The sequence below is a fragment of the Artibeus jamaicensis genome, unplaced genomic scaffold, assembly GCF_021234435.1.
Source record: "Artibeus jamaicensis isolate MK-2021 breed Jamaican fruit bat unplaced genomic scaffold, CSHL_Jam_final contig_466, whole genome shotgun sequence".
Classification (NCBI taxonomy): Eukaryota; Metazoa; Chordata; class Mammalia; order Chiroptera; family Phyllostomidae; genus Artibeus; species Artibeus jamaicensis.
In genome coordinates this window covers 18,271,505-18,283,774 of record NW_026521844.1, presented here as the reverse complement: position 1 = coordinate 18,283,774, position 12,270 = coordinate 18,271,505, and the positions used below count along the sequence as shown (strand labels likewise).

Genomic DNA, 12,270 nt, shown 5'->3' with positions numbered 1-12,270 from the left:
AGCAAGTGAGTAAATTCAGGAGACCCCGCCCTGTTCCGGGAAAACAAGCGAAAATGCGCATGCTTCCCTTGCTGGTGGTAAAATAGCAGCCTCATCTTAGAACAGCAGAAAATAACAATAGAATAATTAAAAAGAACAGGAGAGTATCTAATTCTTATAAAGAAACTCCAAAATAAATATTATTAACCTAATTTTAGAGATCAAGAAACTGAGGCTCAAATGGGTTGGGAAGAATGAGGATTTAAACACAAGATTACCCCACATGATGGGCACTGTTCCCCCCCAATATTCAATGACTATTCTACTTCCTCAATAAATATTTACTATGCCATCAATGGGCCTTTAGTATTCTTGAGACATCTACAAATGCTTTCTTAGACACAGTCATTAAATATTATTTAATGTTAATAATGATAAAGAAATTCTATTAAGCACTATGTATATTTTGATTTGTTTAATTGGAGAATGAAATTAATAATTTACATCAACTAGATTTTTAAATTCTAAACTTAGTGAAAATAATTGTGAGCTGAAAATATTATCTCAACTGACTACACAAGTCTGTATTTATTACTTTTGGGTAAATGTTTATTTCCTATATTGAGTCTACCCAATTTAGGGATATTAAATGCACCAACATCCTTTGAAACAGGGCTACCATAAAACAAATGTCCACTTTCTCAGATTTCTAACAAGCTTTATAAAACAATACAGTAATGTGCATTAAAAAACAACCCAGCTCTACAATTACCAGGTTTTAAGAACTTGTTATTTGTGTCCTACTGTGGCAAACCACACAACTGAGACACTTGTACAGGAGTTTATTGAATCTGCTTCTCTAGTCAGAGGCTGCAGTAGTTAGAGTTTTGATTGACACATGTATGATATTTAAGTCATACAGATATTCACTCTTGTTTCTCTTTGCTTTTGAAGCATGAGTATAAATTAGTTTATGGGTAATTACGTGTTGGAGCAAAAATATAAGACTGTGAAAAAAGACTTTAGAAAGAAATTTCAGACATAGTTTCTGATTGCAAAATAAAGTGCTTATATTTCACCAAATGTCATTAACTGTGTAGTGCATTGTATTGGTGCTTAATTTTTCTCAGTTTTAAGTTGTTGTGGTGTTTCCATTAAGGATCATATTTTTGTGTGAAAACCTCAAAAGGCTAACTCACAGAAGTAAAGAGCAGAAGGATGGTTGCCAGGGACTGGGTGTGGGGGAAGCGGGGAGATGTCAGTCATAAGTTTCCAGCTGTAAGACGAATAAGTTCTGGGGATCCAACATGTAGCTTGGTAAACATAGTTAATAGTACTTTATTATGTACTTGGAGGTCAGTAAGAGAGTAGACCTTGTACCTGCATTATTTTACCCACTAAAGATAGATAATTATGTGCAGTTTAGAGGTGTTAACTAACTTATTATGGTAATCATTGCACAACATGTAGGCATGTCAAATCATCACACTGCACAACTTAAAGGCCCCTATGCTGTAGAACGATAATCCCTCAGTACAGCTGGGAAAAATGATCATATTTTTCCTTACAGCACTTCCAGATCTATATTGCTCTATAGCAGCATTATCCAAAAAAAACATAATAAAAGCCACATACATAATTTAAAATTTTCCAGTAACCACATTTAAAAAGTAAAAAAGAAAAAGGTAGAATTTTTAACAGTGAATTTTATTTAACTCAACATTAAATAAATAGTACAACTTCAAAATATAATCAATATAAAATTATCAATAAGATATATATTTTTTCATATTAAGTCCTTGAAATCTAGGGTGTCTTTCATACTTACAGCCCACCGCTCTGGCCTGGCCACATTTAAAGCAACCACATGTGACTGTAACCACGGTGCTGGACAGGGCAACAGTCCAGGGAGCCCTGTGTCAGGTTACTGAAATCAGGACAACCTGTACTAATTTTCTTGATAGAAAATAGCACAAGTCTATGAATCAAGTCTTATTTTCTAGTTTTAAATAGTGAACTAACACTTCTAGAGTTCAAATAGTGCAGCTGTATTTGAGCCTTAATGCAGCTGCGTCATATAAAATGAAGACATTTTAATCCAAATAAGATACAGGGAAATAGATGAAGTGAGAAAATGCAAAGCCCACGTGTGCTCGAATGAGTAGCTTCCTGGAGACCTTGCAGGAAATGTCAGTTCTGTAAATACCACGATGAGTTTATAAGATCTTCTGGGTGATTAATACTTAATGTAATGTGCTGAGTTCTTCCTTTTCCAGAAGGAAGCTCCTATTTTGAACATCCTCAACCCGAAAAACTTTAAAAAGCCACACTGCATACTATAACTGCTTCTGCAAGTCTATAATCCATGGCTCGACACTCTCTGGACAACGTTAAGCCACTGCCCACCTTGTGAACAGGAAGAAAGAAATATTGGCTGCATGGACAAGAAGAAAAGTACATATCTTGTTGGAGCTGAACACATCTTTTTCAGAGGACAAGACCCAGCACTGCCACGCGGCCGTGTACTGGAAGTTCAGCCATGTGCAGGGAGTTCCACTCAACTCCAGTCGCTGCCCTCCTGGGGCTGTGAAACTCCCTATCACTGAGGGTGATGAGGGGACTCCACGGCTTCACGTTTGGGAGTTGAAAAGAGACCTCCTTTCACGCACCATGCTTTGCTCTGGCAGTTTCTTCCGCAAATCTATTAATTTACAAATTTAACAATATTTATTGAGAACCTACTGTTCTAGATACTAGAAATATGAGTGTGAACAGATGGGGGAGGGCAGAAAAGTAAAAACAGAAAGAAAAGCTTTTCCTTCATAGGGACAAAGAATGAGGAAAGGGGATGAGAAGCACAGTGATATGGGGGTGACTGTGCAGTGGGAGGTGGGGTGCAATTTTGGATAGCATGATTAGGGAAGGTCTCTTTGAGATGACTTTGACCAAAGACCAGAGGAAGGCGAGGGAAGGGGAACTAGAGCTGCAATGCTCCAGGGCAGCAACAAGACCGGTGTGTTTGAGGAACAGACACCATGACCCTGGCCTTCCCATTTATCTTTACACACCAGAAAGACCTCTCTATCTCATCTATCCCATCGAAAGGGACATTTCAGACTTACTACTATAAATCATTACCTTGGTCTAAATTTATCAAACCAGGATCCAAGCCAACTATGACAGAGACAGGGGTAGCCTGAAGTCAGAGGGATCCCCAGTGGCCTTTGGCCATTTGTAAAACGAGGGATGTTAACTAAAGCATCTATTTCTGTAGTTAGGCCTTTGCTGCATTGCCATTTTGTTCATCTTTTCCCTCCAGTCCCTCATGCTCCTCCTTACCTTCCCTTGTCTAAAAACACCTGAAGATGAGCTGGCTCATCGATCAAACCCTCTAAGCTCTTCTCCCTTCCCCCCTCCCATTTATTATGCATGGTTTCCTTGGGGGCTCAGCCTTCAGGTATCCACTCCCTGCTAACTGATGCTGATGACCTTTACCTCGTTAGCAAGATTTTCATCAGCGAAAAAGAAAGATATGAAATCAATCAAGTAATAGTCAACCATCCCAACTGCTGCTAAACTGAAAATTGGCTGAGGAGAGGCTGAAATGTGCAGGAAGCAGGGGGACAGCGACCAGAGGGGAGAGGGGAGGGAATTTCAGGGAAAAAAGGGGAAGGATTCACAGGAACTAGTATAAAGGACACAGGGACAACAACTAAGGGGGGTGGAAATGGGAGGGAGGTGGGGACCATGAGGGGGAGATGGGCTGGGATGGGAGTAAAAGACAGGAAACTGTACTTGAAAAATAATTAAATTTAAAAAAGTCTAAATGTGTAAGAAAAATACAAATAGCTAAAAACACCTACTTAAGATTATCTAAGTAGCTAAATGGGAACGAAGAATCAATTTAAAGAACACCCAGAAAAAGCAGACCTCAAGAGCATAGGTTCTCTTTTATAAATTAGTGAGTCACAATAATTTAGGCAATAAGTGAATAATTGTTGGATAAGATTAACTAGGTGTTTTAAGGTTGTGGAAGACCTTAAATTGCAGCAAAGTAGCAGGGAGTAGATTCAGTGTGTTTCAATATAGCAGTTAGGTCCCTGCAAATGAAGGGAGCTAAGTAGTTTCATCCATGTGTGGTTCTCTACTGTGTGAGACCATCTCTTAACATCTGCTGAGTTGAGGTTAGAGCCCCAGAATGTCTGGCTGAAAGGCTCTGGGTTGAAAAGTCAGTTTCTTCATCTGTAAAGTGAAGGGGTTGGAAGAGTCGAGATCAAATATCTTGCACTTCCAAGAACTCATAAAATCTAGAGAGGCTAAGTGGTGCCCAGAGGTGCACTGCTGGTCTGTGCCAGATTTGGAAATTGGACTTGGCTCCCAGGATTCTCTTTATGGCTGCGAGTCCATTCTGTACTTTAAAAAATTCTATTTAAGTTCAGCTGCTTGACAGAATGTAGATAAATAACCATCTTACTGAGTTGTAATTTTTTTCTATCTCAATCAATGTTCATGTCAAGTAAACATAACCTCTAATGAAGGATATCAGCAGCTAAAGAAGGAACAAGCTTGAACACAGTTCAGTTTGGAGTGGCTGCCTCACAGTGGAACACAACGGACTTGGTCTTTAGCACTGGGAGCAGGGACAACAGGTGCAATGCTTTCAACATGCAGATTGGTGCAAAAGTGACCTGTGATGGGACCTGACCATAACGTGCAAAATGCCGTACATGCAGAAAAGAACCCTGACTAACAATTGCTGATATGTTTGAAAATATTTTCTCCTGAGTCCATGTTCTTGTGGCTGCCAAGGGACTCCTGCATGTCCCTGGTGTGTGAGAGTGGGACGTAAAATCACCCACCGATGACTCAGTGGCCTAGCCAGACTGGAGAGGGAGCAGTCTATTCCTACACTCCCTCAGGGGCTCTGATTCTCTACTCTACACCAGAAGTTCCAAATCTGAGACCCACTTTCCTTTCATATATTGAAGTTTTTCTGTCCTCTATAATATAAGCAAAATAAAACAGATAAAAACTAGGAAAAATACATGTAACTTACATTCCAGACAAAGGGTTACTATCCCTAACATGTTAAGAGCTTCTGAAACTTGAACAGTAAAAGAACCGCAGCCCTACTGAAAAAGGCCTCCCATAAACATGTCCCCTCAGCATAGGAACAAATTTCCAGCATCACCTATAACGAGAGGAGTGCTTGGTCACACCACAAAGTGTCACAGACTTTGTGGAGAGAATTGACATTCAGGAAAATTACAGATGTATTTACCCTTACTCTGTTCAGAAATCTATTTCAAAGAAACACTGGCAAATGTGAAAAGCTATCAATTGCAACACCATTCATAATTATAAAAGACAAGGAGGAACCTAAATGTCCATCAACAGATGACTGGTTGGACAAACTATGGGGTAGTCCGCAGCTATGTAAGAGAAGGAGAAAGGTCTTTACATTGGTATACTGCTATGGAGCACTCTCCAAAATACTTCAAGTTTAAGAGCAGTAAAGTGAAGTAGAATAGAGTGCATACATGTTTCTTTATTTGGGTTTAAAAATTAGAAGGGTAAACTACAATCCAGCCAAAATGGTTGAAAAATTAAGGTGGAGGGAACAGGATAGAAGCTACATTTTTTCTTTTTTTTTTCCAAAGGTTTTTATTTGGGGGTTTTGTAGATATTTAATTTAATTTTAAAACAAAATGTAAAAGCAAAATGAAACAGATTAACATTATTGCATAGTGACTTGTAACTTAACCACACCGAGGAATTATTTTAAGAGCTCTTAAAACAGGGTAATTTGTGACTTTATTCCCTAGTGGAATATACCCAAAGGTTTTTTAAAAAGTGAAATCTTAAGCAGTTTTTAGTAGTATTTTTAGTAAGATGTATATTATAATTTTGAACACATATATTTAAGCAAGTAAGAAATTATAACAATGTAATAAGAAGAATAAAATTAGAATGCAAACAAAATTAAAATGCAACCAAAATTCAAGGCAGTTAAGTAAATTTGAACTGAAAATATTAATGTGAATTTATAATATTATTTCTTGTTCAAAACAGAAGTATCTAGAGACAATCACCAGTCCAGTTAAAATGGAAACCCCTAGTGCCCAAATTTGTCTGAATACAAGAGCTGGCAAAAGTAAGTTCAGAGTTGCTCATGTGGAAAATGATGAAATAATGAATAAAGTATAATACAAGAATAAACTGTTTCGCATACTCACAACTGTAAACCTGCTCTCACCCATCCCGGCATATTTCCCACTTAGAAAAAAAACAAGGCTTCTTGGGGAGGTGGCTGTAAGTCAGGGTGGAGAAAATGCACAGGTGAGTATGCAGCATGGAGCCCGCCACAGAGCGGGGACCTGTGAAGGACGCCCGGAGTCAGGGCCGAAGGGCCCAGGAGAGACCCGAAGGGGCCTCAGTGCCGTTGTCAGTGCTGTGGGAAACTGGGATCGCTGAGGAGAAAAATGACAGCAACAGACTGAAACATATCAGCTATGTTAAAACTCAAGTGTTGATATAATACCTAATAAAATTTGCTTGCTTATATCTAGAGGGTGCTAGGGAAACTCATTATTTTGAAAATGAGTAGATGACGGGAAGGACTCAATCATTTATCCTGTTCTTTTGTTCAAATATCATGGGTAGGCAAATGGTTGATCACAAAAACTGCTTCTTTATAGGAGAGTCCCAGCTAATATATGGAAATGGTAGGACAGAAGTAGCATACCACTAGTTTGTAAGCCTTAATCTGTACCCAAATAAGCAGTAACCACTGATGGGGAACTAAAGCCATTGGCTAAAATGAGTAACTTGAAAACGTAGAGCTTCTCACCCTGACTGTTGTGGCTCAGCAAATTGAGTGCTGGCCTGTGAACCAAAAGGTCACAGGTTTGATTCCCAGTCAGGGCACATGGCCTGGGTTGTGGGCTGGTTCCCCAGTTGGGGGCATGCAAGAGGAACCCAATCAATGTATTTCTCATACATTGATGTTTTTCTCCCTCTCTTTCTCCCTCCTTTCCCCTCTCTCTAAGAAGTAAATAAGTAAAATCTTTTTACAAATGTAGAGCTCCTCAAGCTTTTATGTGAATATTAATCACTTGGGGATATTGTTAAATTCTGGATTCTGATTCAGTAGGCCTGGCACCGAGTCTGAGATGCTACCTTTGTAACAAACCATCACATGGTGCCAATACTGCTGGTGAGAGGGCCATACTAAGAAAGGGAAAGAGAAAGCTGCCCCCGACAATGGGAAGCTGGTGTGATATCATCAGCTTGGCCTTGGTGTTCACCTGCTGAATGTAACTTCACAGAACATCAGACAAGGTCATTAGTGGTCATGATGGATCAAGACAAAAACAAGCCTACTGTGTAATCACACTGAAACACAAATGATTAAAACTACCAAAGCACAAAACTGACCAAACCTCCCCCTATCCTGGCTCTAAGTGGCTGCAACTTTGTCACTGACTGTAGCTTTGGGCTCAGCTCAGGCTTCCTCTCCTCTAGATAACCATTACTGCAATGTCCAATTACTTCTGCTTCCTGAGAGCACCAAATCCAGAGCAAAGTTCCAATTCCTTAAATCCTCTGTAAAAGTCACCAGACATAAGCCCAAGTCCTATAGCAACGTTCTTTCTAACGCCCCCCGAGAGCATCCTCTCTCGATACAGCATGCGACACACTCATCTCGTTCCGTCACAGGTGTGTTCTGGGGGGTCTGTGTCAGAATGTCAGTTCAACACTGTGGTGGGTCCGCCCGATGGCCAGGCCATTAACCACTGTGCACTTCCCAACACAAGGCTGTGGGGATGCGGGATGCGGGATGTGTTCTTGCCATAAATAAGTGAATAAACAAACAAACAAATAAACAAACTAAATCCGATTTGGTCTCCAGATTTAACCAGTTTACAAGAAATGCAGAGGACACAGGAGCAAATATTCAATTCAACCACAAGATAAATTGCATGTTTTTCCCAACAAGTAAATGACTAGATGGAAAGAAGATGAAAGGGAACATATAGATTAACAAAGACTCCATAGTCATATCAATCATTTGTAATGTACAGTCCTTGTTTGGGCTTTAATTCATACAAACTACTGCACAAATTATTGATGACCATGACAAAAAAACAAATATAGGTAGGCATGAATAAAAATATTGGCCGTATTTGATAATTGCTGAAGGGTAGTAGAATTTTTTTGAATTCTCCATATTCTTAATATGTTTGAAAAAAATTGCATAATAAACAACTTTTGCTATTTAATTCAATAGATTTTGGGAAGAAGAGAAGCTAGAAAAATTAAGGACTGTAATTCAAAATGGTTATATATTCTATAGCAAACTAGAAACAAACTATAATAAATTTTAAAGAATGTTTCTCTGCTGAAGTTGCTTTCACATCTATTTTTTGAGAGCTATTAAAATATCCACCTGTTTTCTTTTATTTTCTCTCTTTTTTCTTTTGTAATAGCTAACAGATATGCCAACTACAAGTGAACAGGAGTAAGAAATTACTACGTACACTCAGATGATGGTTTAGAGAAACATTCAATTTAAATGTTGGATTCTGAAAAAGAGGAAAACATATTGTTTGAGCAATTACCTGGATCTGTAGCTGACATCAGTGATCCAAAAAATAAACAGTCAGTGAAATGGAAATCTCCATTTTTCAACTGGCCAGCATTCACCATCGCTTTCACAAAGCCGTACATAATTAACCTGTTAAAGAGAAAAATAAGATCTTCAAACATCAACTTGAATCCTGTGCAAACCCATGCCATCATAGTTAACATTTAATCTGCTTCTCAGATAAGCATCATACACCAAGAGGTCTGCAATCTTTTTCGCACCAGGGACCAGTTTCATGGAAGACAATTTTCCACAGATGGGGCGGGGAGGTCAGAGGAGGTGGGGGACGAGAGGCAGAGCTCAAGCAGCAATGCCAGTGGGGTCCACAGATGGGGAGGAGGGAGGTTGGGGATGCCTGATTATTATACTATTCTGTCAATTCCCGGCCAGGCTAGCTGTTAGTACACTACCTAAATCTCTTGTCTATCACATCATAATTAAAAGGCCAAAGGTTAAAGATAAAGAGAGACTCTTAAAAGCAGCAAAAGAAGTTAGTTACCAGACGGTTGCCAGATGGAAGGGGGAGGGGGAGAATGGGTGAGGAGGTGAGGGGATTAAGAAGTACAAATCAGTAGTTACAGAATAGCCATGGGGAGGTAAAATAAAGGAAGGAAATGGAGCAGCCAAAGCATTTATACACATGACCCCTGGACATGAATGATGGTGCGGGGACTGCCTGAGAGAGTGGGGGTGCTGGCGAGGGGGACAACGGGGAAACATCAGGACAACTATATCATAATCAATAAAATATAATTAAAAAATAAAGAATAAATCTCTTGTCTATGAACACAACTCATTCACCTGGAGAAGGGTAACAGGATATTTTATAGTATGTTTTCAGGAAAATGAGATAAATCAAAAGGATGTAAAATAATGGGCACAGACAATAGTGGGACTGACAGTGGGAGTGGGGAGGACAGGGTAGGGGAGGGCAATGGGGAAAAAGGCACCACAACTGTAGCTGAACAACAATAAATAAAAAATAATCTGTCAAATACAGCATAGCAAATCATGCTCACAAATACAGTGCCTGGGTTGACATAGCTAAATAGATTGCCTTTCAGTTTTCATTGTTTTGCCTGCCAGGGGTGTCTGAAAGGGTTTAAATTTCTAGGCTGTCAATTGCAATGAGAAGGATGTTGGCCACTCGCAGGGCACCCAGTGAGCCAGTAACTTCACGATAGATGTGACTCTACTCCCGTGGGTGTCAGGACACGTCCGCAGTGTCAGAACTCCTGTCACTTGAACATGCTGTTAAGAATGAATCCTGAAATGGTTCCTTTTTGATCTTGCAAGGAAAGCTGGTTTTTGTTTTTTCGTGAGATTATAAGGTTTGTAAGCTTACTAAGCCTACTCTATGGAATGCAAATTGTCTGTTTTGTTCATTATTTGCCACTCTGTAGATTTTCAATCATACTTATTTATTTAGTTGACTGATGGATTTTGCTAAACCCTCTGTACAGGACACACAGAGGTTGGTGAACTAGACTACAGTGAAATCACTGTGAGTGATGGTAAGAGGCTTTAGAAACTAGACCCTCAGTTGCAGGAGAGTGCTTTAATATTCACATGCGTGTAAAGTTAGTTCCTTAAAAGTGTTCTAAGGTTGCAAGCATGGCCCAAAAGGCTAGAAATTAGATATGAGAAATTATAATGTCAAAGAAAGTGCAGATATTTTTAATTCTGTTAAGAAAAATTTCTCTGTGAGAGAATATTTCAGATATACTTTCATTTAAAACCAGGTTTGGCCACTCACTAGCTACATGAATTTGAGGACATTACTAAATGTTCTCAGTTTCAATATCCTTATTCATGAGGTGGGGATGACAAGAATAGTTAGTCGTGGGGTTGTTTTAAGGACTGTCTGAGATAATAAACATTTGCTTTCTGGCACATAGCAAACTTTCCAAAGGATTATTATTCCTGGTAATAATGAGGATCAAAATAGGTAATATTTACTTACTATTTCTATTTCTTCACATTTTTTACTCAGTTAAGCCACACATCCATCCTATAAAGTAGATACTATTTATATTTTACAGATGAGAAACCTGAACACAGTGAAGTCAGATAACTTGTTCAAGGTGACAAATTACTATTAACTCGTGACACCCAGATGCAAACTGTGGGGATTTGACTCTAGAGCCCAGGCTTTTAACTACCACACCACACTCCCTAGATGAACAGCTATGTATTTTACATTATGTTACCTCATAGAACATATTCACAACTGCCCCATGAGGTGGTGGCTGGAGGCAGTACAAAAGAGCAGCAAGGGGTTATTCCTAAGAAGTTGGAAACAATACTACTCTGTGAGTTGACTTATTGAGACAACCCACAGCGGTTTGGAACAGAGAGGTGCAACATTTCTGTGAAGAGTGGGGATTGTAGTAGGAGAGACTGAACCTTCGCTTGGCTGAAGGTATTAACATCTCAGAAAGACCCATCGGTAAATGAATGGATCCAAAAACTATGGTACATTTACACAATGGAATTATACACAGCAGAAAGAAAGAAGGCTCCTTCAGAAAGAAAGGAGCTCCTACCCTTTGCGACAGCATGGATGGAACTGGAGAGCATTATGCTGAGTGAAATAAGCCAGGTGGTGAAAGACAAATACCATATGATCTCTCCATTCACAGGAACCTAATCAACAAAAAGAACAAGCAAGCAAAGTATAGCCAAAGACACAAAAATTAAGAGCAGGCTGACAGTAACCAGAGGGGAGAGGGGAGGGGATAATGGGAAGAAAGCGTGAATGGTTTGCAGGAACAATTATAAAGGACACATGGACAATAACAAGGGTGATGGAAACAGGGGAGGGAGGTGGGAAGGGCTGAGGTGGTGGAGAGGGGTGGGGAAAAAGGCAGAAAACTGTACTTGGACAACACTAAAAATATAAAAAAATAAAAATATTTTAAAAAGAAAGATAGACTGTGCCTCGGAACATAGCAGTGGTTGCCAGAAAGAGTCAAGTGCAAGATGCCTCAATCACAGCGACTCACTCACACTTATCCTGGGAGTGCCTGCTGGTTATCAGAATACTCATCCTTTTGGCAGGCATCAGCCAGCTTGACTCAGCTTGCTTGTTCATTCAATAGACATTTATTATTGAATCCCTCCTGGGTGTCAGACTCAGCCCAAGGTGCTTAAGATACATCAGTAAACACACACACACACACACACACACACACCCAAGATCCCTGCATGCATTTTAGCAAGACAGACACCAACAGCAATAATCACAGATTTGAATCGTATCAGTCACCCTCCTCACTCTCTGAATGGGATAGGTCTGACCAATACTGGGACATTCTGTACAGCTGCCACATTACCACGGAAATGCTCTGGGACAGTCAGGCACCCCTCCCTCCCCACTGGAGTGAGCCCTACTTCACCAGTCCTTTCTCATTTGAGCTACTCCTGGAATATTGAGCTCCAACAGACTCTGGAATCAATACAAACTTTATGACGTGTAACTGCATTTCTGAATTTTATACCCATTAGTTAATTTTATAGGAATTCCTAATGGGTTAGGAATCTGAGGCTTAGAATTAAAATGACTTGCCTCATATTGTGTAGAAGCCATTAGACTGTGTAAGATAAAAAATATCTGCAGTATACTACCCAGGCTTGGCAAGGTT

The 12,270-nt window shown here is 39.6% G+C and overlaps 1 protein-coding gene across 1 annotated transcript in view; it reads right to left on the bottom strand.

The window, feature by feature from the left end:
- SLC9A9 (solute carrier family 9 member A9) overlaps positions 1-12,270 on the bottom strand; it is a 529,357-nt gene that overhangs the window by 390,911 nt on the left and 126,176 nt on the right. Inside the window, exon 5 of the mRNA XM_037153405.2 lies at positions 8,601-8,716. Coding sequence (XP_037009300.1) covers positions 8,601-8,716 — 116 coding nt within the window. The remainder of the gene's footprint in view (positions 1-8,600; positions 8,717-12,270) is intronic.